Source organism: Anopheles arabiensis, chromosome 2 (assembly GCF_016920715.1).
Source record: "Anopheles arabiensis isolate DONGOLA chromosome 2, AaraD3, whole genome shotgun sequence".
NCBI classification, from domain to species: Eukaryota; Metazoa; Arthropoda; class Insecta; order Diptera; family Culicidae; genus Anopheles; species Anopheles arabiensis.
In genome coordinates this window covers 17,193,569-17,218,788 of record NC_053517.1, presented here as the reverse complement: position 1 = coordinate 17,218,788, position 25,220 = coordinate 17,193,569, and the positions used below count along the sequence as shown (strand labels likewise).

The 25,220-nt window shown below is 50.3% G+C and overlaps 3 protein-coding genes and 1 long non-coding RNA gene across 6 annotated transcripts; 2 read left to right on the top strand and 2 right to left on the bottom strand.

Moving 5' to 3' along the window:
- Positions 1–483: 483 nt before the first annotated feature.
- On the top strand, positions 484–20,554 carry LOC120896507. 2 transcript variants are annotated; one of them, XM_040300683.1, is made up of 8 exons: positions 484–1,428; positions 6,737–7,253; positions 16,490–16,701; positions 16,777–16,960; positions 17,038–17,356; positions 17,451–17,935; positions 18,658–19,037; positions 19,122–20,554. In XM_040300683.1, the coding sequence occupies exons 1-8, from the start codon at positions 1,250–1,252 to the stop codon at positions 20,092–20,094; spliced, it is 3,249 nt and encodes a 1,082-aa protein (XP_040156617.1). In that variant the 5' UTR covers positions 484–1,249; the 3' UTR covers positions 20,095–20,554. The 2 variants fall into 2 exon arrangements, with proteins under 2 accessions (XP_040156617.1, XP_040156618.1); XM_040300684.1 differs by lacking the exon at positions 484–1,428 and adding an exon at positions 5,350–6,283.
- LOC120896516 lies at positions 1,459–4,112 on the bottom strand. Of its 2 annotated transcripts, XM_040300696.1 has the most exons (3): positions 3,983–4,112; positions 2,695–3,922; positions 2,515–2,626 (listed from the first exon to the last, which is right to left on the bottom strand). In XM_040300696.1, the coding sequence occupies exons 1-2, from the start codon at positions 4,003–4,005 to the stop codon at positions 2,872–2,874; spliced, it is 1,074 nt and encodes a 357-aa protein (XP_040156630.1). In that variant the 5' UTR covers positions 4,006–4,112; the 3' UTR covers positions 2,515–2,626; positions 2,695–2,871. The 2 variants fall into 2 exon arrangements, with proteins under 2 accessions (XP_040156629.1, XP_040156630.1); XM_040300695.1 differs by lacking the exon at positions 3,983–4,112 and having other exon boundaries at positions 1,459–2,637; positions 2,695–2,856.
- Positions 20,555–20,858: 304 nt separating the features above from the next.
- On the bottom strand, positions 20,859–21,671 carry LOC120896518. The gene is made up of 3 exons (XR_005738435.1): positions 21,285–21,671; positions 21,046–21,211; positions 20,859–20,971 (listed from the first exon to the last, which is right to left on the bottom strand). It is a non-coding gene; the product is annotated as an uncharacterized LOC120896518 (long non-coding RNA).
- Positions 21,672–21,728: 57 nt separating this feature from the next.
- LOC120896517 (glycine N-methyltransferase) lies at positions 21,729–24,050 on the top strand. The gene is made up of 4 exons (XM_040300697.1): positions 21,729–21,877; positions 22,896–23,257; positions 23,338–23,594; positions 23,674–24,050. The coding sequence occupies exons 2-4, from the start codon at positions 22,918–22,920 to the stop codon at positions 23,941–23,943; spliced, it is 867 nt and encodes a 288-aa protein (XP_040156631.1). The 5' UTR covers positions 21,729–21,877; positions 22,896–22,917; the 3' UTR covers positions 23,944–24,050.
- The last annotated feature ends 1,170 nt before the right edge of the window (positions 24,051–25,220 follow it).

The following is a 25,220-nucleotide window of genomic DNA, read 5'->3' as shown; positions in this document are numbered from 1 at the left end:
GCCATGGTCAGCGTGTGCCATTTCTTCTTCATCGCTTGATTCCATACAATTTTCTCTGCTGCCACCAAAACGGCTTACCCACTGAGCAGCAACCCAAACAAGCCACCCCACACGCCGTGGGCAAACACAAATTACACGAAGACACACAAAAAAACCGACTCCGATCGGCTCGTGGCGTGCACATCCGTGGCACCCGGTTAGACGTAACGCAATAGTAACCTTCTTCCTCTTTCTTACCATTTTCTCCTTTCCATCAATCAAGCGGAGGCCTTCGGCGTCGCCATCATCGACAGCGCCAGCAGCCGTTTGCGTCATTGAACTTGAAACAAGAGCGCGTCCACGATCAGTACCGAAAATTATGCCCGTGCGCTTCTCGGCAGCTCATCGCCTTCGCGCGTTTTGAGCATCACCCAATCGCCCCGCAATTGGATGCGGCCGGATCTTCAACCGCTTCGTTCCGCGGAGCATTGAAATAACCACTAACCACAGCTATTGCAACCGCAAAGGGCGTAAGAAAGACGGGAAACACCGGAGCCCTATAGCGAGCATCGGCGACACACTAAACCCGTTCCCGTTACGGGTTACACGGACCGGAGCCTCCGAACAGTGGCCATTTGGGAAAGCACAAGTGGATTGTACTGTGGAGAAAAAAAAGCAAAAAAAAAACAAAACAAAACTCGCGCAATCGTACTCGTACTCGCGGTGCTGACCAGCATGTTCGACTGATAGTGCGACCTCATCGCGATCAAGCATTGATTACCGATCGAAGCGTGCGCTGCTTGCCGGGCGAGAAGACGATAGGAACGATAGGAACGAATAGGAAACAACTTGCAAGCAAATGGGGAAACTAAATGGGTCAAGTGTGCGGTTGTTCGGTGTGCGTTAACTAACGTGTCAAACGCGCTAATCGATTACTGTTGACCGAGCAACTGTTTCGTGTTCCGAAGGCGAAAAAATAAGGCTGTGTAAGTGGTACTAAAACTTACCGAATATCATTGCACAAAGCGGTGTGTGTAATTAGATTTAAACTGAAGTGAGTAAAACAAAATTTGGAGAGAGAAGTGTTGGAAGTGCATGACATGATTACATTTCAAGTCGTTCGTAAAGAATACTGTACACGAGAAAAGTGTTGAAGCGATTGGGGCGCTTTGGAGGATAAAGTTGTAAGCGTTACTGACCACCGAACCCCAAACAGGGCCTCACAGTCATGTGTGGTGTGTGAATAGTGCATTGGTTCCCCACGCCCTGGATGAAAGCGATGGTCACGTACAATATGGACGGTTCGCAAAGAATGAGCCGCCCGCGGCGCGGTTCCAGTGTCTCGTCCGGCTTCCGGCTGATGGATGCGGACCAGCTGGACACCACGTCCACCGTGAGCCGCAACAGCATCTACAAGCTGCGGATAGACGCAATGTTCGACGACACGAGGTGAGTGGGAAACATTGGCACGCTTCGCGGTGGTATGTGGTTGTGGTGCATTTATTTAGTGTGGTGGTGTTTGGTGGTACTTTTTGTAGACTTATCGTAACACGGGTAACCATACACTAACCTAATCATGCTAAACGAACGTGCTGCGTGCGCAGCCTGTCCTGTGCTTCGGTCAGCTCGGCCGTCAAACGTCTCACAGTTCGCTCGAGCTCCCGTACCGTGTTGATGAAACGCCTTTCCAGCAGTTCCTTCTCATCGACCAGCGTGCGATACTTCTGCTCCAGCACGTTGCACGCTCTGGCCGGCTGTCTGTCCCGCGCCTGCAGATAGCTTTCCACACGTGCGTATGTCTTCCCAAACTGTCCTCCTTCATCGTCACCATTCGCCTCCCGCTCCAAACCACCGTCCAGCTCATTAAACGGCTGTTGACCCTCGTAACAGCACAGCCCTCCATCTTGCGCCTCCGGACACGCATGCTCTGCACCGTGCACCTGGATTTGGTTGGCCCAAATCAATTCCCGCACCTGCGCCACCCACTCGCACGCCCAATAGTTCTCCACCAGCCGTACTCGGCGCAGGGCCGGTGCAAAGCGGGGGAAAAACTCAATGCGCCGCAGCTGGTTGTGGTTGGTCCAGAAGTTTTCCAGCCGCACCAGCCGCAGGGACGCGTGAACGACGAGCCGTGTGATCCGATTGCCCGAAAGGTCGAGCACCAGCAGGCCGGCCATCGGTTCGAACCAGCCGAGCTGAACGTGCAGCAGCCGATTGTTGGACAGGTCGAGCATGGACAGCCCGGTCAGGTAGCGCACGGTGGGTGGAATGACAGACAGCGGGTTTCCGGTGATGATGAGCGTGTTGAGCTGTCGATTGACGAGCGGAGCGACGGCCAGCTCCCGCAGCTCGGTGGCGTCGATGCGAAGGGAGCGCAGCTCGTCCGAGCGGAAGGTAAGCGCCGGAATGATGCTGCCCTTCAGCGTTAGGAAGACCGTCCCGGGCAGTGCATCGAACAGATGGGGTGCGAAGTGTAGAATTTCACTCGCCTGCATAATTATGTGCGTTGCGGGGGGGAAGATGGTCAGGTACTCGTCGGCGGTGGATTCAAAGGAGACGCCCTCGATGAAGCAGGTGGAGTTGGGCTGCACACGGGAGCATTCGATCGCATTTCTGCTGCTGCTGCTGGCTGGAGAGGGTGGGATCGCTAGAAGAGAGCTAATTACAAACCAGAAGGGGTGAAATGATTACTGTGTGTGTGTGCGTACTACTTACATGAATAGTAAAAAGGGCAATGGTGTGAAACCGATCATTTCAAGAACGATTGGACCGATTCCGATCACAAGCTGGTGCGCTGTACTGATCCCTTATCGTGACTGAAAGAATAAAACCTAAAAGCAACACACCGGACGCACTCAAACACACACACACACATACACAACGACATCTTGTTTACGGTGCACCGATCGGATCTTGCAAATAGATTCCAACGCGATCCATCTCTACCCCGACCACCCCGTCCAAGGTTTCGTTCTCGAACACTTTGAACGTTATCAGCGGTCCGATCGCTGGCGCATCGGGCGCCGCCGCCCTCAGCTCCTCCAGCACGGACAGCATCGCTTTCGCGATCGCCAACCGTGCCCGGGACGGGTGGGCGTACGTACAGCACAGCCCACCGTTGTTGATTCGGCGCCCGCCGCACCGAAAGTCCGTCCCCAGCACGGTAATGTTGCGGTGCCAAATTTTCTCCCTCACCGCACTGACCCACTCGCAGTCCCACCGGTTCTGCAGGATGCGCGTGTACCGGAGGGCGGAAAACTGGTCCGGAAAATGGTCGATTTGGGACAGCTCGTTCTGGTGCACATCGAACTTGGCCAGGGCCGGTAGATTCACTGGGCCGCTCGCTCCAACCGTGGCCAGCTGGTTGTCGGCAACGTTTAGGGCGATCAGTGCATCGAGCCCGAACAGTTCGCTCAGGTCAAGCGTTGTGAGCGAGCAGCCGGACAGGTCGAGCAGTTTCAGGCCGGCCAGCACGTTCACACTCACTGGCAGCACGGTTATGAGCCGCTCGTGAATGATGAGCGTCTGCAGCGGGATGTCGCGCTCGGGCAGCACTTCGAAATGGTCCAGGCCGGTGTCGCTGATTTTCAAGTGGTTTAGTGTGCTGCTACCGTACCGCAGCTCCGTCACGGTGCCCTTGCGAAGCTCCAATGCCAGGGTGGCGTTGTGCAGTTGGACGAACAGATCGGGCCCAAAGGAAGGAATCGAGGCGTAGAACAGTTCGATTGTTTGTTGCTTGGGAAAGCGCACTTTGGTGGCGATGGTGCTGTTCAGTCGGGCACTCGCGATGATGCAAACTTCCTCGTGCTCTTCCTGCTTGCCGGGAACACCGTGCGTCGGTGTCCACATGTAACGTTCGGCTGGGATCGGCAGTGGATGGATGATGCTGCAGCTGAGATTTAGGGCATCGCTGGACACTGGAAAAAGTATCAGAATGATGGCACTGAGAGTAAATGATTACTATGACATGATTTGGGATGGTTTGACAAAAATTAAAGCTTACCTGATCGGGGTAAGAAACAACATCTTCCTGACACTTGCCACGAATGTGGCTGTTGATAATGAACTAAATTCCCTGAGAGATTGCTGTCAGGCTGATCACGAGTGCTGTACGCGAATGGATTGTTTTGAACGTGCGAGCTCACAAACACTAGCGCGAAACAAACACAGAACCATAGCATTGGTAACGTTTGATTACCTTTTGGCAATTCCCAACAAACGTTTTGATGTGGAAGAAGTAGTAACGAAAATTAAGTATGTTTTTTAAATTTATAATACATTTTATGTTAAACGAAGCAATAATTTCACATAAAATATCAATTGAACGAGGACGAAAAACTGCTCTTTTCTTATAGCAGAAAGACGAGCTCAGCAAATCCATTTGATCCTAATTTGTCAACTCATTTGATAGTGAGAACGTGCAGTTTGTCGTCCAGACCTGGATAAATCAGTTCACCGCAAAAAAAAACTGACTCGACAGCAATAAAGATAAATCTCGACAAACATTCGATCTGACAGCCAGTTTTTTCCTTCCCTCTACCCCGGAGGTGTCATGCCACTCTAATGGCATTCCTCTGTAAGTAAGTTGGCGTCTACGTTCGGTCCCGTTGCTCGCAGTGAACATGCACGGAGCGCTGCCACTACAGTGACATATGTTTATCGCAAAAAGTCCTTCGCGCAAGGACTGGGAGACTGGTGGAAAACCACTCCAGAGCGGCCAAAACATGTGGGTCACCCATTTTCATTACGCTCGTGTTTCAATGACACTTACCGTCATTTCGCGTGCAGCGCGTACACTTGCGCCAGCATCCAGGTCTTGCTGCCCGCCCGCTTCGCGATATGGGTCAGCGCAGATAACCCACTCGGAATAGGGTCTCGGATCGAGGAGAACGACATTTTTCGCTTCCGGGCACCCCCCCCCCCACCGCATCGCATCGGGCCGGAAAAACTGGTTGCATTACATCCTCGTTCGCGCCCTCGCTGCACCAACGGCCGCATCAAAGCCGCGCTGTGCGCTTTGGAATTCGAGCTCGAACTGCGCGTAAACCCCTGAAGGTAGGCAAGCGGTTGCTGCATGTGCAGCACAGCCAGCCCAAAAGCCCACGCTTCGCGAAAGCTTTCGTGCATTAGAAAGTAGTTTTTCTTCCTATGCCTGCCCTGAGTGCCCTCCCCTCTCCCTCTTCCTCTTCCTCCTGCTCCAGGCAGTGTGCTGAAGATGGAGAGGAAAAGAAATGGACAATCCTTGGTCGGTGGCGCGTGCTCGAGCAGCGTAGGCCCGAGCGTGCGGTGGTAGCGAGCGCAACGAAGATCTATTCGCACCTAGGGTACAGTGCTTCCGATGCCCGACGCTCAATAGCTTACAGTGCGCGGTACCGTACGGGTGTGCTTCTCCTGCTTTGCGGCTTTTTGAGAAGATTAGAAAATTGCATCTTTTCCTACGGGCATTTGTAGTGCTTTGCATTTGGTGGGACATTTTATTGGCGTAGTGCATTGTTCCAGTGGATTGCAGTACATTTGTTTGGCCAGAATTTGTTGTGAAAAGTTTGGCGTGATATCATTTACCACCACGAGAGCGAGTGGTGTAGCGTCCGGCACTCCAAAAATTTACAGTTTACGCCAGTGTTTCAGCTTGAACTGATAGCGCATTTCATTGACCGAGATTCCGTGACGGGCGGCACACCTCGAAAGCTCGAAACCATTGCTAAGGTGGATCGCTCATAAATGTTTAAAATTTTCCGACCTCATCGAAAGCAGCGGGTCGGCACTGGACGCTGGACTGGGTTACGCTCCTGTTAGTACGGTTTGGCCAGTGTGCGAAAGTGTAGTGTTCGGCTGTAAGTGCGTCCGCGTAGTGCGTAGTACAGTGGTGAAGCTTTCCCTCGGAGCGAAGTGTGCCTCGCGAAATCATTGACAGCGGTGCAAATGACCTGAGAAAAGGGGTCCTGTTTTGTTCTGTTTCGGATAAAGATGCGCAGCTGTACGAATCGATACGAAGCAACGTGTCGCAGTGCCATAGTGCCATAGTGGATAAGTGTTGCACAAACTTGACGTAGTGTTCGCTCCTCCTAATCTTCAGTTCAGGCACACAGCCCACTGACACTGACCCCACAGAAACGGCAGTAAAAGTCGGGTCCAAACCGCCACCTCCCAGAACAGAATCCGTGTGCCCAAACGCCCAGCGACACGTCGCGAGTCGCTTACCGCCTGTCGCCCGATCCCGCCTAGCGTTAGAGCTTTAAATGTGCAACCAGCAGTGCGTGCTCGATGATCGTCATCCGAACATTTCGGTTCAATGTGGCAAACAGTTAGTGATTTTTTTGTGTACCTAATCCACCAGCTATGCTTTTACGACCATAACAATAACAGTAACGCCGGCGGCTGCGAACCTAACTGCAACAGTAGCCACCACTATCCTTACGGCTGCGGCGATGATCCTATTCACACTGGGTACGGTGGAAGCGGTAGTTGTTGTGCCCCCAGACTAAGTCCACTAACCACGTCCCATTCCTTCCCATTTGCGCGTTAGCCTAGCTGTACTAATTGTAGCGAGAAGAAGCGCGTCGTTGCAGTAGAATGCGATGCGGAGTAGAGCAACAATCGTAGCAAACAGTCCACCATTAACTGATTCCTTCCCTGTGGAGAGTAGATTGGGAACTAGAGGACTTGGGAGGATACACTTCACTGATACATGCAATACAACCTGCCTACCATCTATCTCATTGCATGGTCTTCCCTTCACTCACGTCTTTCTTTGCAGATCGATCATAAGCCAGCGGTTGGATGACCGCAGTTCGCATAACGGCCGCCGCCGCTCCTCGTCGATCAGTGGGCTGAGCCGGGGCAGCCTTGCCGGTGCCATCATAAACGATCGCGACAATCTGGACATCAGCGCGGTGGCGAGCAGTTTGCGCGATTTCGGTGGCGTCAGTGCGGCCGGTACCGGTGGACAGCCCGCGGCCACCGGTGCACCACCGGGGGCGACCGAACGTCCCGCCGGCAATGGTGCGGCCGGTGCGAGCGGTTCGGCCGGCGGTGCGGCCAGCGGAGTGTCCCGCCACGGCAGCGATGCCCGGCGCGAGATCAGCAACAGCGTGCAGGCCCAGATCGAGCGCATGTTTACGGACGTGGCGAAGGAGAACGGTGGCAGCACGGCCAATGTACAAAGCTTCAGCGTCCGGTGTCTCGGATCGTTGCCGCTGAAGGATAAGGTGACCAGCCTGGTCGGTCTGCAGGAGCCTCTGCGACAGCTGTACCTGAGCGGTGCAGGACACGGGGTAAGTAACCACATCTCCACCGTGTTACCGTGTTACCGTAACCTCAGAGTGATCGATTGTAACGACTTGACGAGACTCCTGATCGTTAACATCATTCGCATGGTTAAATAATGATCGAATTTATTAACACAAATTTAGCGGATCAGTTTTCGGCTGCAGCCCGGTGTTATTGGTGGCTCGATTACCTAACCACCTCCTCCCCCTCCCCTTTACGGGCTGGTATATTTCGATCTCATAGCTGTTACAGCTGCATCAGCCGCACATATACGCGTGCACCGTGTGAGACCCTGGTTCCGGAAGTGAACCAAACGCACACCTTTATTAACGGATCGCACATTTCTGCAAACAAAGATTTTATCACCAGCGCACGTTCGCTAATGAGGAAAAGCTGTGTGTGTGTGTGCATGTTTTTCGGCAGTGTATTTGGCCGGCCACCCATTTTACCATGTGAAAATCATTCGAAGATTGAATCGCGAGCTCAAAATCAACAACAAAGCGCACAAACGGTGTTGATTGTTCGACAAATTTCTTTTCCTTTCAAAACAATCGATCCAATCACGCGCAGATGGATGCCCGATCGTGGTTTGTTTGCTCGCAGCGTTCGGGGCAAATGGTGTGTGTGTGTATGAAACGGGCGCGTGCAGCAAAACATTGCATCGGTCAGCTTTAAATCGTTTTTTTATTTTTTTCCATTTTCCAGCATGCTCACCGGTACCGGAGAGACATTCGTCGACAAACACTCGTCTGAAGTTGCTTTCGTTTGTTTGTTTGCTGGTTTTGCTTCCTTAAGCGGAGATGAAATTGAACATCTCTCGGTCGAACGAGGAAGCGGTGTGCGTGTTTAAAATTACGCGTGTTAATTAAACTGCCCCTTAGAGTGTGTGGTTTGCCTCGATGCGCATGCAAGCCACGAAGCGCATGGACCATGGACCGGTGTGCAGGGATTTAAAGGCTAAAGCGACGAACCGCGGGGAATAAAGCGATGCGAAAAGGCGAGTTTTTAACCAGCTTTAACCATTTACCATTGGTGCAAGCTGTGTTTGATGGTAAAACACATGTGTCTTCTTTCGCGTACAGTATTAAACGATTAAGACAACGAACAAGGTGGATGAAGATATTTGCACCTTTGCTCACACGCTGCGACGCACGCTGCGATCAAGAGCGAGAGAAACTGATTGAAATATCTTCCTCAGTATATCACTCACCCTGGACCGATCGTCTCATTTCGAACCAGATAGATAGTTCCGTTCGCTGGGTTTTATTCGATGCGCTCATCTCCCGACTACTCAACGCTCCCGTCCCGTTCCTCCAAACGTGCAAGTAGGTTCGTTTTCCTAAAGATTGACCCCAAAGCAGGTCCAAAAACAATACAGCTACCATGAGCACGAAACCAAAAAAAAAAAAAACCGTGCCAAGCCGTTCCGGAGGGCACAGAGGTTTGAGCACAGAAATTCATTTTGCCGTAACGGAAACGACTCCGTTGTCCGCCGTTGTTGGTAAATGCAGGGAGGGATTTTTTTTCTCCACAACTCATCCACAGCAACCATTTTTTTTTTGGTACGAAACCATCGTGAATGCTGACGGTTGATCTTTCGCCAAGCAATTAGCGGCCGGGAAGGAAAATCTATCCTCCGCAGGTGAAAGAAATCGCTCCTGGAGGAATGTTTTAGATGCAAAAAGAAAAACCATTCAAAACGACCCACAATCTTGCATGGCCTTTAGGTGCTTGCGGTGTACATTGTGTTTTATGGGCATGTCACAGGGCTGACACAAATGGCCTGTTGCCAGTGGTTGGCGTGCTACTTCAGCTGTTCATAACCGCACCATCGCGTACTGTTTTGCTGATTGGGAAAAGGTTGGTTTGGATGTTGCTGCTTGAGCTGCTATTCTCTTTCGTTGCCAAAGAAGATGCCAAACGAGCATCTTCTTTATTTGAAGAGATATCATTCCTGTCAGCTTGAGAGGGTATGAAGAAAACCACATTGTCAAGTTATGTAAGCGATTGATTTTGATTTTGCAAGCAATTCCAGCCGGGAGTTTTGCATCGAACAAGTTTCCGCTGCAAAGCTTCGCCGTTCGCAACACAATGAGCATGATTGCATCGAGCAAACCGGGGCCCGCTGCTGCATCAGCTTTCCCGGGCGATCATTAAAATTCCCAAACCCGCTCGTTCGCCATCATCGCACCACCGATGAGTGGGCCTGTTTTAAATAGTCATAAAATCCATAAAATGTAAAAGATGAAATCAAAGCAACAAAAACCAAAGAAAAAGAAAAAAGAAAGAAACAAGATCGTCGTGAATATATATCTTAATGTTTTAGCGTTTGCTTTCCAGTGCACCGGCGTCTCGCTTCGGCCCGTGGGGGTAATTTAACGATTTCGCATATTCATGCGCACCGTCAAAGTGATCCCTCATTTGCGCACCCGCCGCACATTGCATGTGAATGAGGCGCGTGCTTGCAAACGAAGGTGGGACGGGGGGGTTTGAGGCAGAAGGCGTACCCGCGAGAGTCGTAAGCACCTCAGCATCGCACCGCCATCCGCAGCACGCACGTACTACGTCACCACCGGGGCACGATTCACGACTCACGACTCGTCACGCTCGCATGCCCGATGGGCAGCGGGGTGGAGCGGGCGTTGAGCGTAAATTGGTGGAAAGTGAAATTGGCCGCTCACACCTATCGCTAGTGCTCGGTGTTTTTTTTTTCTTCTCTTTTTTCGGCGGGACGGTTTAACACGGTCCAATCGTGTGAAATCCTATCGTTTCGGAAGGATTCGGGCCTTACCGGATAGCGGGAGGGAAAGAGTGTTTTAGGGGGTCCGAAAAGAAATCTCATAATGCGACTAATTATGATCGCTCGCTGAAGGTGGCACATAGAGAAGACACACACACACACACACACACACACACAGTAAAGCTCTGTTACACACATTCTCATCTGTGGTGGCCAGCAAGCGCCAGCTTTGCTTAACGAACTGTGAAATGTGCATAAATCATCACCCACCGTGTAACGGACCTAAGGGGTTGACGCAAGTGGCATGGGGTTAGCGAGCTCCTCCCACTACAAACAAACCTTGAAGAGTTTTTTGGTCAATGCAGAAGAGGAACAAAAAAAGAAGGTGTTACAGTGGGTTACATGCACAGCTAAAAAGGTGGGTTTGGAATGTTAGGTGTGTTGTAAATACATCAATATCAATTTGAAAGATTGCAGCAAGCTGTAGGAGCTCTGACTCACGTCCAGAGGATGTGTTTGACCTCCCCCGAACGCTATCCCTCTATCGTTTAAATGAGAGCAAAAGCATTTCCCTCGGCAAAGGTATCGTTTTAACAGCGCGAGCCGTGAACTAAATCTACCAGCAAAAGGAGAATCTAACTACACTGGGGTCCTACTTAGGGCCCTTCTAGATGTTCTCACCCTCACCAGCGATGACCCATATTCAGCGTGCGTGCGTGTGCACCACTTCTATCTGCCCTGGACTCTTGTGCTCTTTGTGTTACCGGCCCAAAGTAGGTCAGCATGCAGTACGGAGATCTTGCTTAAAACACATCCGTATGTGCGCATGTTGTTTGCTTTCGACCCCCAATGCGAACGCTCCCGATGATAGTCCAGCGATCCAAACGCTGATAGTGAGCGCCACGGGTTCCTCAAACTGGTTCAGTTTGACACACTTTAATTGCAACAATTTTTCAATTACAATTCCCCTTCCGTCCATCGGCGAATCGCGAAACACATAGCGATATCCTAGACCAGCGACGAATGTGGCATTGAATTCGTTGGAAACAGGGAACGGTGGAAACTGGTACGGAACAGGAAAACTCGCCCAGTCGGTCCGAAGACCATCCATCCGGCCACACGCCCGGGACGGGTGGGTTGCATCCGCGTTGCAAGAAAGTAAACGGTGGCGATTCAACACCGGCCACACGACCCACTTTGCCAACTGGTGGTGGAAGTAAAACGGAAACCTTATTGAAGGTTAGAGCGCATAGGGTGGCGCAAAAAAACAACCACCAGTGAATCTGAACAGCAAATAAAACAGCTCAGCTTCCCTGTACACCTTCCCGCTGAGATAGTCAACACTTGCACCACGGGTGCGCAAAAAAAGGCACAAAACCCCACAATCATTTCTGCTGCCTCCCTCCCAGAGTCGGTCTTTGGTCAGGAAAATCAAGATCCAAATCAATGCAAAACCAGTTCCGTTCGGCGCTGCTCCATTAGGCGGTGCTGCCTGCATCGGGGCTGTGATTGGAGACCGGGTGCAAGAAGCAGCCTCCGCGGCCACTAACGGCAGTCTGGTTTTCGATTTTTCCCCGTAGCCATTTTTCCCAAACAGGGACCATTCCCCGGGCCGAGCTTCAAAGCGGTGGTGTGTATTTGTTTTTTTTTCGCACGTGCTCTAATTACAGTATTTGCAATGGTAAACACACACACACAGTGGGGAAAGATTACGGCAAAAGGTTGTTAGCGTGGGTCTGAGTGTGCCAATTGCAGCTTTTTTTATGATATTGCTTCTCTTCTAATGGCACATTATTTGGGGGAATAAAATTGACTGCTTCACTCCACATATAACGACCGATACCGTTTAGTGTGTGGCGTCAGTTTTAATTTTTTTTCTGCTTTGCTTGTCCATGACGATCACCTTGGCTCGAAATGTGGTTTGTTAATTATTAAATCATTTGAACGATTACCGAACGACAGCAGCACGGTGACAATTTGATTGCGATCGATCGGAGAAAAAGGCCTTTTAATGTCCGGCTGCCTGCGACGGCGGAAGAAACTGCCAGCCAGTGTTCATTTTCCCCGCCCGAGCACACAACTATTTCGGTCGATTTCGTACCCTGATCCGGCTGTACTGATTAAATGGTAAAATAGTTACGCGGAGAAAGGCGAACTCGCGGTCGTCGCGGGGCTAGCGGCGGTGGTGGTACCACAGAGCAGACGAAGGTTTTTGATTTGAAATCCAAAATTTCACCCAAATACGCACCGAAGCGCCACCGAGAGAGTGATACGTCGAATCCGTTTGCGCGTTCGGTTGGTGGACCGTGTTGGCGCTACAACTGCCAACGAGTCTCCTCGTGAGTGGTGGTTTTATTTCAGTTTGGGATGTTGTGATTTTCTCGTTCCGTTTCCTTGCCGAAGCACTGCTTATTGCGGGCGCGATGGTGGTGGAAAATGCTTCATTAAGGGGTAGTTTATGGGATCGGGTTTGCTGTATGTGGTTTTGAATTCGGGCAGCACACGGTATCAGTGTTTACTCAACGCTCAAGTCCCAAACAAACCGTACAACAAGAGCGCCTTCCGGACCATAGGGGTTTGTTTCTCGCTTTTTCTAAGACGCTCTCTGCTGGCCAAAACAATGTCCGGCACTGGGCACATGATAACGAGCCAACGGCAAAACTCTCTCGCCGCGCGTATTGTGCTGTGCGTGTGCCGCACTTTTCGGTGCCCGAGTTTATGTCAATAACCGATCTTCAGCTGCGGCGAAGCAGCGATTTCCCCGAATCGCGCTAGATTTACCCTTTTACGATAACCTTCTTCCGCGGCATTCGCTTCTCCCTTGGCCCTGCAAGTACTCGCGCTTTTCGCACAGCTCGGGTAAAGAGCATCAAACGATTTTCCATGCCCCATTTGCATACACGATACGTGCCCAAAAGATGATGATCGTGCTATAAAGCACTAAGGCAGACAAACCATAGACTAAACACTAACACAAAAAAGAGCCCTCTTTTGCACAATCACTCCAAGCGAAGCATTAAACTTTCGCTCCTCCCAGTGCGTTTGGTTTAATGAGCGCGCGGTGTGCCGGGCACACGTGCTTTCGGTTTTAATTTGTGCATAACCTCTTCTAATGAAATAGGGGCTGCACAAGAACCGGCGGGGGGGAGGACTACGAACATTTTAGGATCAATGTCGGGTACGTGGTCGTTTAAATGCGTTGGAGCTTCGGTCATCCCTTACCCAGCCTCCTTCTCCTGCAAAATGACTTTTGCTTTGGTTTAATTACTGATTTTGCACTAACGTTCAAGTGCAAGCGGGTAAGACAAAAAAAAAGTGAAACCAAAAGCGGCACCAGGCGAGAAAGATCACCAGCCTCGATGGTACCTTTTTCATGCCTGTAAAGAAATTTACTCTTCCCCGTTTTTAACTATTCCAGTGGCCCGCGTTTGAGTGAAAGTGCTATTTAACGAGAAGATTGCTATTAAGTATCATGAGGCAAAAAACAAGAAGAAAAAAAACATCAAAACAAAACGTAAATGAGTTCGAGTCGAGTCTCTAATTGATTGAACTGACGCAGCAGATTAATGACGGGCGATTGTCACCTGAACCGTGGTACAAGCGTTTCAATGAACAAAAGCGCCTCTCTAAATTATCTCCTTGGGGTGTTGTGGGTGTTTTATGTTCGACTTTTTATATTTAAAAAAGAACAGCTATTGTTAACAGTTTTGCTAAGTTTCGAGGAAAAATACAGGGTTTCGAATAATCATAGTCTAATCACTTAGGGGAATGGTGCAAATCGGTAGGGGAATGTTGCAAGCAAGCTGTGGAAGTTTGCAATCATATAGGGGAGTGTAGTAATAGACCAGGGGAATTTTGAAAGCATACTGTGGAGCTGTCATCGTGGATTTAGTGAAATTATTTAGTTTATCATGTGTACAGCTGAAGGCAAGACGACAACCACTTTAAATTATGTTTTTTAGACAACACGAAACATCATCGGTATCAATTCGCAGCTTCCCTGTATGCAACACTTCCCTATATGGTTTGCAAACTTCCACAGCTTTCTTGCAACATTCCCCTACCGATTTGCAACATTCCCATAAGTGATTAAACTATTCCCTTATCAGATTCGAAACCCTGTAATACTAATCGAGTTAAACGGCTTAGGCTAAGCATATCATTCGTTCAGACCTACAGGATTAGTGGTCGAGATGTGCCAAGCGATCAGACTCGAACACTTCATCACTAATTAACCATAAATCGATCAAAATTGGTACTCAAGTTACTCAAGCACAAAAAGTACTCAATTTTAATCAATAAATAATAAATAACAAATCAATTTAAAGTTGTAATAATTCAAAAAATTGCAAAAGAGTGCTCAACAGCCTCTTGTATGTAGATGGGATGATCTTGTTTTTCAGCTTCACTCCTTTGCACTATCCACTATCCATTATCTAAAGAATAGTACAACGCTCAGTACATGGAAGCACTTCTTCAACTCAAGCTCGAAAAACATATTTAAACCTTTTAAAATACGTCAATGAAAGATCGAAAAAAAGCGATAACTACACCAACAACACTACACCTTTGCCTTTCAACCCTAGCCGCATCGAAAGCGGCGACCACTCAAAAGAATAATGACCCACATTTCGCTCAAATTATGTTTTTCTAAGCAATTTTTCAAGCCCTGCGAACACCGAACCGGCCCCTTTTGTGTAGCGCTTTCCTGTTCGACCATCGTCCAATCGGTATCGGCGTATCGGTGCAAACCACTGTACTTCCTAGGCGCAACTAACACTCATCGTTCGAATCATTTGCTCTTTTTTTTATTTGCTTTGTTATGAACCCAATCCACCCAAATTATGGGCTTCGAGTGGCAGCCGGAACCCGTTACTCGCCCGGCGTGTACCAACAAGACATGGTTAGGCGATAATAACGATTCCTGCGCGCTGCATTGGAAGAATCACATAATTGCGTAGACCGGCGTAGGTCAATATCGTGGTGTTTCGGGAACCTGCTGGGCAGCGTGTTATCGTGTAAGGAAATAGAGAAAATACAGTTATCACGCGGCCGAATTAAGCACCTTCGCTCGGTTGTACAAATTTCACCCTTTCCCAGAGCGCCGAGCGCGCCTGAAAGTGCGCATATTGTATGTGGCTGGTGTAGCATTATCTCACCGTTCTGGAGAGAAAAAAAGCACATTCCCAACCAGCTTAATTAATTGACCGATTATCAAATTAAGCATTTCACAGCACAGCCTAGAGCACGGGGGAGGGTGAGCGTGCCAAAAGCTAACCAGCTAATCATCGCTCCCAGGCTTGATCGAAATAGGGGGGCGGAGGGAGTGGGAGGCTAACTGCTAACGTGATAATGGTGTGCAGTGCTCATTAAGGCCGGCTAAGCGTAGCCAAATTTGCCAAATTTTCTGCTGTGCATTTTGAATCTGTGTGGCGTACTGGCGCACTATTACGCATTATCAAATTAGCTGATGCGCGAAACGTTTTGTGCCGTCGAGTGAAGGTTGATGCGGGTTTCCTGCCCATCTGCAGGGTTTTTCTTCATTGTCCGTTTTCCTTTAGTTTCATTTCGAGCAAAACTAGTAATCATCTAACCGTTGACTGCACTAACTGGACACTTTACATGCGTTACTCTGTCTAGTTAGTGTTTCCCCACTGTGTATCTACGCACGTTACTACTGGCCACCTGTTCGGATGGCGTGTGAGCCCTTTGCGCCGTGTGCATGCGGCTACCTCGGTGCAGCGGCCGGTTAATTGAACAGCTATAGGGCACCCAATATTTGTGTTAAACGTTAATTATCAACAGGCTGTGCCACTTACCCTGGGCGAGCGTTCGAGCGCCGTTCCAACCGTTTTCGATAGCAGCCGAGAAACGCACGAGGAAAACATAAAATCCGGCGTCCGTGAAGAGAAACTCCAACCAATAACAACAACAAAAATAAAACCCAAAAAAAAACGGACGAACGAACGTGCGGTCCGGTTTCGATGGGGGGGTTTTCTTTTCTTTACTTCAACGCCACCGTTTGCGCACTCGAGCCAACCTGGATTTTTCGGCATTTTCGGCGTAAGCTGACCTCGTGCGCATCTCGTTGCGGCGTTTTGGACAGATTTTTGCTAGTAAAGATCGCATTTGTGCGTGTGTTTTCGCATACAATGCCCTTTCCTTTCCCTAGCTTTCTGTACGAAGCTTCCTTCAGTTAAAGTGCCCAAAATTGGAATGATTGTGGCCAATGTTTCGGGTATCGATCAGACATGCCCCTTGTACACGATAAAAAAGCAAACCGGGAAATGGGTCAGCTTATACGGGGTCAACCGTTTTACTCGAGTGGATTGGGCAAGGGGAGATACAGAGAGATAGCGAGAGAGTTAAAGAAAAAGCAATGGTAGTGTCCGATCGGGGTCGGGATGAACCTGTCAAAGCGCGGACATCGTACAGAGAAGATTAATGAATTTTCACACTCTCAATTTTTCATTGCCACACACACACACACAACACACACAGACACAGACCGGAGGCTCGCTGGACATCAGCCCGATCGGGCTGCGGGTGCGGGCGGGCAGTGGCAAGGAACCGTCCGTAACGCCCTTTCAAAACATCGCCGTCTGGTCGGCGGTAAAGTTCGTCGTGTCGGGGGCCGAGGGCGGTGCTGCCTTTCTGCCGCTCATCACCGATCCGGAGAACATCGACAAGAGCACGCTCTTCCGTCCGTTAAGGTAAGGGAAGGGTGTCTGGGTTTTTTTTTGGGTTAACCATTGCAATTGTGTGCTCAACTGACCCTCCGTTCACAGTGCCGCCGACAAGCGCCGCCTGTCGTCCGGCATCCATTCGCCGCTGTTTGCGATCGTGATGCGATCGACGAGCGTGCCGCGGCAGCTGGAGTGCCACGGGTTCGTCTGCCAGACGCCGGAAGATGCCATCGTGATTGCGGCGACGCTCTACCAAAGCCTGATGGCGCACATGAGCAGTGGCGATGTAAGTAATGCTGCGAGTCCCTACGATGTATAGCCACGATGTATTGTGTCCCCTCATACCGTGCACATCCTTTGCAGAACCAGCGCCCCAAGCGACCGAAGAACCGGAACGGCGTCAGCTGCATGAGCATTGCGAGCAGCACCGTCACCACCAACACCCATCTGCCCGGCGGCTCGACCAAGCTGTCGTCGCGGCGATCGAGCGCCAGCCAGCGCAGCATGCTGCCGCCGCCGCCCCGGCCGCCGCGCATGAAGCGCAGCGCGACGAGCTCGCTGAGCGGCGAAAGCGATGCCGTCGCCGGCCCGCACGAGGACGAATCGTCGACCGAGGAGCGAAGGAAGAAGAACGTGAAGAGCAAGCGGCCACCGCCGATACCGCCGAACCCGCCGCGGGCAAGTAAGTGGCACGCGATCCGCGCACTCCGCAACAGCATCCTAATCGGTTCTCCCTTCCCGTCTCCGTCTCACTGTCACTTTTCTCGCCAACACAGTATCGAACCGACCGCTGCTGGACGAAATCTACACCGACCGGAGCCACTCGACGGACGAGCAGGGCGTCGCCGGGAAGGAGGGCCCGTACCCGGCCCTGACCGACAACTCGACCGGCGACATACTGACCCGGGTGGCCATACCGCGCTCCGGCAGCTTCCTCAACACGGCCGGCCTGACCAGGTACAAATCGCGCGCCACCCGCCGGCACACGGGCAAGGTGGGCGGCGGGGGCGGATCGCCGCTCGGGTTCAGCGAGCTGTTCAACGAGTTCCGGCTGCAGGAGAACCTGCACTCGCTGGACGAGATCCTGAATGCCATAATCAACTCGGACGGCATGTCCTTCAACGATCTGAAGCCGATCTACAAGGAGTTTCTGCTCAAGCTGGCGGTGACGCTGACCAAGGACGAGCTGTACCAGCGGTCGAAGAGCATCATGCGCCGGCAGAAGAAGAAGAAGTTGAAGCGAAGAAACAGTAACGTGCAGGTAAGCTGGGAGGCGGTGTACGAGAGTAGGTATCGGTTACGCATACGGACATGAAACCGACCGCACGACGCATGACAGAGTCTGGGGGGGGGGGACATTTTTAGCTAGTACAAGTGTTGGTTGTAGTACGCATCAGCGACGCACCGGGAGGCGGGTTTCTTCTTCTTATTCTTCTTTTCAAACTGCACTGTAGACTGTAGACATACGCAGAGGGTCGGAGTGAACGCGCGGAGAGCGCCAAATGGCAACTAACGAACGCGATTTAGGCTAACACAACATTACGACACTTTGCGACCCGTGTTTTCCGCCGTAGTTGGTTAGGATGATAAGCAAATCCGACTTGCCCGATGGTACGGCATGCGGGGCTAGGAAGGACTGCGTGACGCACCAAAACATTGAAACAAAACAGAACAAAAAACTCAACTCCCACTGATTACTGGACCACTATCACCACCACTACCAGTGTAGAAACGAACGAACGGCAAACTAATAAATCTACCAAATCTTTCAAACTAAAACCAAACTCTCTATCGCTGTTTTGCTAACCTCATTTCCGTAGTGAACGATTTTGTTGACAACAAAACTGTAGCAAACAAGCGAAAGCACACCCTTCCCGTGTCTGTCCGATCTTGCTAAACGGTTTCCGCTTATTTTCTGCACTTTCCTCTTCTCTCGCTCTTCCCTTACCACCCACTTACCCCGCATCCCTCAACCCTCTCTAGAACCAGCGCCGCAAGCTGCTGATCGGTGCGAAAGGGCTCAAGAAGGTGTTTCGGTTCGGTAAGTTTCGCAGCAAAAAGAGCGCCGGCGGCGGCGGAGGAGCCGGCGGGTCGCACGGCACCGGCGGCAGCCATGGCGTCGGTGGCGGGCGAGCTGGAAACGGAGGTGCAGGGCACGCTGCTGCAGCTGCTGCCGGGCACGGGACCGGCGGGCACGGCTCGGCACCGGGTGGCCGGGCACATCAGCTCGCGGACCAGCTGTCACTGGATCTTAAGGCGGCCGGCAAGAAGGACCGATCCCGAATTGCAACTAGTGGTTCGGAAGTTTCAGACGCTCGACATGAGCATACGCTGACCGCGCACAACCGTAACAGCTCGAGCGGGTAAGCCCAGAATGTAACCTCCCCCCTTAATTGCACGGTGTACTAATTGCGAATGTGTTCTTCTCACCACCACCACCATTCCAGCTACGTGTCGTGCTCGGAGTGTAGCTACGATTCGGACGCGTGCACCTGTGCGTCGGCCGACCGCTGCTACTGCAGCCTGGGCGGGGACGACATCAACGCCAAGCTGCACCAGGCGAGCAGCCGCAGCTCGGCCCCGAGCTGCCGCAGCGAGGACAAGTGCTACTGCTCGATGGGCGAAACGCCGAACGAGGAAGGCTCCACCACCTGGTGCGACACGGACAGCTGCATCAGCAACGAGAAGTGCTACTGCTCCACGCGCCACGGTCAGGTGGCAAAGTGTGCCGCCACCGGTGGTAGTGCTAGCAAAGGTACCATTGCCGGCGTCCACGGCCAGAAGCACTGCGCGGCGAAACCGACGAAGGTGGACAAGCTCGCGCTCGACTACGAGCTGTTTACGGTCGGTGGTAGTGGCCGCCCGGTCAAAGCGTCCGAGGCGCTGAGCGTGAAGAAGACGGTCGAGGTGGCGGCCGAGTTTGCCGACGTCAAGCTCAGCCAGACGACGGACATCACGAACCTGAAGGCGGACGCACAGTCCAGCGCTACGTCCGGCAGCTCGTCGCTTGTGTCCACCGCGAAAAAGTCCGCCGACCATCGGGGTGCGTCGTCCGGCCGTCATCACGGCCACAACCATCACCACACGCACCACCAGCACCGCAGCGAGCAGCGGAACCATCATCACCGGCCGCAACCGGCGCTCGGCAATGGGGGGTCGAGCGGGGCCAGCAGCACGAGCAATCTGCACTACCACCGGCACCACTACAGTACCAGCACGAAGAAGAAGGGCCTGCCGGTGCAGCTGCCGGGCAACGACTATCAGTACATCCACTCCACGCAGTCCGAGCTGATCGTGCGCGGTTCCAAGCAGGAGCTGAAGACCCCGAAACGGTTGACCAAGTCGGAGAGCTACTATCAGGCGGGTCGGCCAGTCAGCTCGTCGCTCGGGCTCGAGGACTCGTTGGGCTATCTGCCGTAGGGGGTGTTGATGGTAATCGGGATACAGTCGAGTTGATTTGTGGGCACAGGTAGGATGTAGCTATATTTTTTTCCTGAAAGTAAATCGAGCGATTTCACCTCGCGGCGAGGAAGAACAAGCCTCAGTGTTTACTCTCAGCGAAGACGAGCTTCCGAGGTTTATGTGGCCCATTTTTCTTTTTTCGTTGTTTCATTCACCCACCATTTGCGCCCTGCACTGCCCTACACACCCTATCCGTATGTATTACGGGCACACACACACCGTTATCGTATCGCGCATTTATAAGCGTGAAGGGAAAATGTTTGACAACGTTTCCTTCACACACACACACAAGAAAAGGGAAAAGTGGCGTCCAGCATCAACACGCTGCTGCGCTATTGTGTGTTTCATTTTTAACGTACCCACTAAGAAACGGTGTCGTGCGTGAGACCGAAATTTGTGAGTGTGTGTCAGAGAGAGAGAGAGGAACGCGCCTCGTGGGGATGGTTTTAACCGTATTAGACAAACTAGCTGCTAAGCGCTGTACAATGGCAGGTGACAGTTTTTCTGGGGAATACACTACACACTAGCTTGGTTGAGTTATTTTAATGGCGAATCGAACGGGCAATAGGCGTATATACGTAGCAATATGATGCAAGGCAATGTAGGTTATAAGCCGTGTCTCCACAGTAGATTAAGGACCTCCAGCATGGTACAACGTTCAGGGGGGTTGGTACTTTATTTCCACACTGCACCGAAAGCAGCACCATCGCGCAGAGCACTGTGTTGTGTCTCTCATGGCGACGGTAATGCATTCCATTCTGGGCAGCAGCATCACTGTCCAAAGACAAAGTGAGCTCTCTAGCGTTAAGGTTTACTTTTTTGCGTCTCTGCTGCACTAATGAAACGAGGAAAGAAAAAGACTTACTATTTATTTTTTAGAAATACTTTTGTTTTTTTTTTTAAACTTACACACTCTGTCTCTCTTGCTCTCTCTCTCTTCCCATATGTGCAATATAAGAGAATGGCGCGGTGCAATACATAATTAGAAACTAACAGGTATTCATGTGCAATGTACGATGCTATTCGGAAGGTGAACGAAGCGTTGTTAGCGAAGCTAGGCAGTAGACGGATGGGACTAATCGTATGGAAAGACAATCTTAGTGCAATAAAGAACTTTAATTCAAAGCAATTGAATTGTGTTTCCTTACCAGTAGCCCTGGATACAAATGTAAGTCACCTTTGGCCACGCACACTCGTACGGCAAGCGCTACTGCTTTGCCTGCTCCGTTCAGGAGGGAGTTCAGAGGGTATCGTCGACCTGGTGCTGTGTGCCGGCTCCGCATTATCACCGTGCGCGCTGTGTACCGCGAACAGAGCCAGCTGATGGAAGCAAGTTGTTGTTGTTGTTGTTGTTTTCTTATGCGTTTTTATTTTTAATTCCTGTTACTTCAGATTTGCGAACGCCGCGTGTTTGTACATAGTTGAGCCGCCAGGGGCCGGACAGAACTGCCGGAGCCGAATTCTGCCCTATCACGCTATTTGTTTCGGTTTGTGTGTTTTTTGTTGTTGTTGTGTTTGTCGTTGTTTTGGTGCGATAACGAGCTCGTCCAGTGTGCAGCCAGTGCCATCCTGTCTTGATCCGTACGTGGCGTGGTTTAAGAGCAACCGTTTTGCGGAAACGTTGCACAGGAGCTTGGGTAGTCTTTTGCCACTCGGCAGTAAGCAAGTGTCGTTGGTCGCGAGTGGTCAAGATTTTGGTCCTAGCATTACCTCGCTTGCTTCTTCCTCGCTAACAAAGGTGGTAAGTACTGTCGCTGAAGCTGTCGCAGGTTTTCCATCGCTCGTGTAATCATGGTGGTGTAACTTGGGCCAATCCTTGACCGTGACCATGACGGAGAGTTGTACACAGGTTTTTACTCGAAAAGTCACCCCACCTAACACGTATGCATTGTGGTAGTGCGGTTATTTCCGATGCCAGCCAAACTGGCTCGTGCTGAATGGATCGTGCAAATGACAAGCATACAATTAGCAAATCGTAGATGGGCGGAGTCATGAGAACGAACTGCTGCGAAGGAACCGTGCGCGTATGGATATGGTGTGATTTTTTTTGCTTATGCAATCGTTGCCTGCAGGAGGAACGGTCTCTACAGTGTGATTTGTGACACGTCAGGGTTATGAAAGGATTTTGTGGTTGTTTTTTTTTTTAGTCGTGCAGTAAGTACATGGAGTTAGTTTTGGGAGCTGAAGTGATTTTTTGTTCGAATGGTAACGCTTTCAAAGGGACGAATTATGCTGACCTTTCTGTGGCAGGTTATCTTTCGTAGTCTGAAGCGAGAATCAAACTTGCTTTGGAATCCTGTATAAACCCAGAAAGTCATACAACTTATATACAAACAGGATGTTTTTTTTATTTACTCAGCATAGTAACAACAAGTTGACGTGTAGATTGATAAGCTGAGCAAGGCAAATGAGTTTTTTTAGCTATGAAGTCGTTGCCACTAAGTTTTGCCTGGATGTCAACATGTTTTTGTCTAGAAAACGTCAATAGTTGCCTGTAAAAGATGGTTGTTGTGTACAATAGTTTCCTTAGTTTCTGTGATGTTTTTATTTTCCTAAATCAGTTAGTACAATCCACAACATCCAAAGATGAATGATTCATGGTTAGAATATTACGCTGTTTATGCCATTTTCTAATGATCCACATTTTCAAACTTCAACATTAACGCAACTAAACAACCATGTAACTTATGGTGTGATTAAACAAGTCGTTAATATAATAATCGCAATGCAATGTTTCATCGCAAATCCTCCTCCTACAGAACCGTATCGCACCATCTCAACATGCCGCAGGCCGACACCGTTTTCCAGTCCCGCTCGGACGGCATCTCGGCGGAGGGTGTGCGTGACCAGTACGCCGACGGTAAGGCGGCCAAGGTGTGGGAAATTTTCATCGGTGACAAAAAGTCCCGCACCGAGAACTATCGCAACTTTCTGGTGGAAAAGCTGCGGGAGAATGGCGTTCGGCGCATCCTGGACGTTGCGTGCGGCACGGGCGTCGACTCGATCATGCTGCTAGAGGAAGGGTTCGAGGTGGTATCGATCGATGCCTCGGACAAGATGCTCAAGTACGCACTGAAGGAGCGTTGGAACCGCCGCAAGGAACCAAGCTTTGACAACTGGGGTAAGGTGATGGCGGTGGACTTGAAATCGGTAACCGACACTAATCACAGTTTTCGTTGAATCACAAACTAAACGACGCAGTTATCGAGGAAGCAAACTGGCTCACCCTGTACGACGACATCAAGCATCTGCTGAACGGTGGCTTCGATGCGGTCATGTGCTTGGGCAACTCTTTCGCCCACTTGCTGGACAATTTTGGCGACCAGCGCGAACAGATCCAGGCCATACGTAACTTTGAGAAGTGCGTCAAGCCGGGCGGCCTGCTGCTGATCGATCATCGCAACTACGACAACATCATGAACACTGGTGCAACGCCGGCCAAGTGCATCTACTACAATGTGCGTGTTTTAATCCACTATTAATCCCTCGCCATTAAACTTAATGACCCACTGACCGTTTTGCCTCCGACACTTACAGAGCAGCCACACGACGGACATCAAAACGTCGGTACTGTACGTGGCCTCCAAGCCGACGCTCGTCACGCTGGACTACCAGATCAGCACGGGTAGCGATGTGAGCGAGTTCCGATTATCATACTACCCGCACAAGCTGCGCATCTTCGAGGAAATCCTGCAGACCATCTTCAAGCGCGCCAAGTCGCACGAAATCTACGGCGACTTCAAGCCACTGACCGGTGTATCGAATCCGGCATTCTACATCCATGTAGTGCAGAAAGCGTCATCATAAGGCTCATTAGGTATCTGCTAACTTTGCATCTCCAATGCAACGGTCTCCTTAATAAACGTAACTCACTGCTACTGGGTGGTGGGTTTTTTGTCCCCAGCCCTACAAAACCCTGCGTGTCCGGCATTCGTTTTCAGCTTCGGTCCGAACGCTAGCTGAGCATGGTGCAGTCTCCTGCCTACGTGGCTACCGGGCGTTGTACCGAACCGATGTGTGAGCTCGTTCACCTTGCACTCGATAGTGATTAATATTTTCAACACTGCTACAGGCGGACGACATTGCAAGCGCTTCGCTGCAATTTAGATCAATGATGACGCCCATTGGTATATCTGTTTTGACATAAACGTATCTTCAAGGAGTATTTGGACAATGTTAATTGCGCACTTGTTTTTTGAACAACAATGTGTTACATTGCACTAATGCGCAAATTTCTTATACAAGTAAATCAGTATATTATTTCAAAATATAGCTTAAAGAAAATTTTGCGACATTTACTATATTTCATAACGCTGGATCAGCTTTTTAATTACCTAAATGGTCAAAATAAATTTTCACAAGCTTTCCTTTTTTCAGCAAAAACTTCAATCATACCAAGTTAAATATTGCCTTCTAGTGCAGTTTTGATTAGTTTCCTACTTTTATACAAATCTTGCGCAGAGCAGCAAGTATCACAACGATTATCGTTGTTGGGCGGCTGTTGTACGCTTCAATTTCACATGAAACGGCACAGTACAGGCTTTACTGGTTATCTGCGCAAGGATCATAGTGTCGAGCGTGTGCCACAAACAAGTGCGCGTAATAATGCGTACGGTATGCGTATCGCAAACAGGGTTTGCGTCATATGTCGTGTTGACATGAAAGTCAACGCACTTTGGCACGTAGCGTGCTATTTTGTTGACAAACAACAGAGAGTAGGAACCTCAGGAAGAGCATAGCCAAACATTTTTTCGTCAATGATTATTCTTTAACCAAGACTTAGACTGTAATATGGTACATTTGGTGTTATTGAAATGTAAATTATACTAGGTGCTTTTAATTGATTATCAATAAAATAAATCTTTTATGGCAAAAAACATTTTATGCACCAGAGATAGGCTCAAACTACCAGATGTTCAAGAACAATATAAATAGCAATCAAAGTACCACACAGTTAATACAGTTCTATAAGCCTATCAGCACTTGATTTTAAACACTTGGTGACCCGAGAATCAAGTTTTTCTGCACGCACCTACACATGCACTTTTTACATTAGCTTTTTTGCATTAGCATTAGCCCTAGTC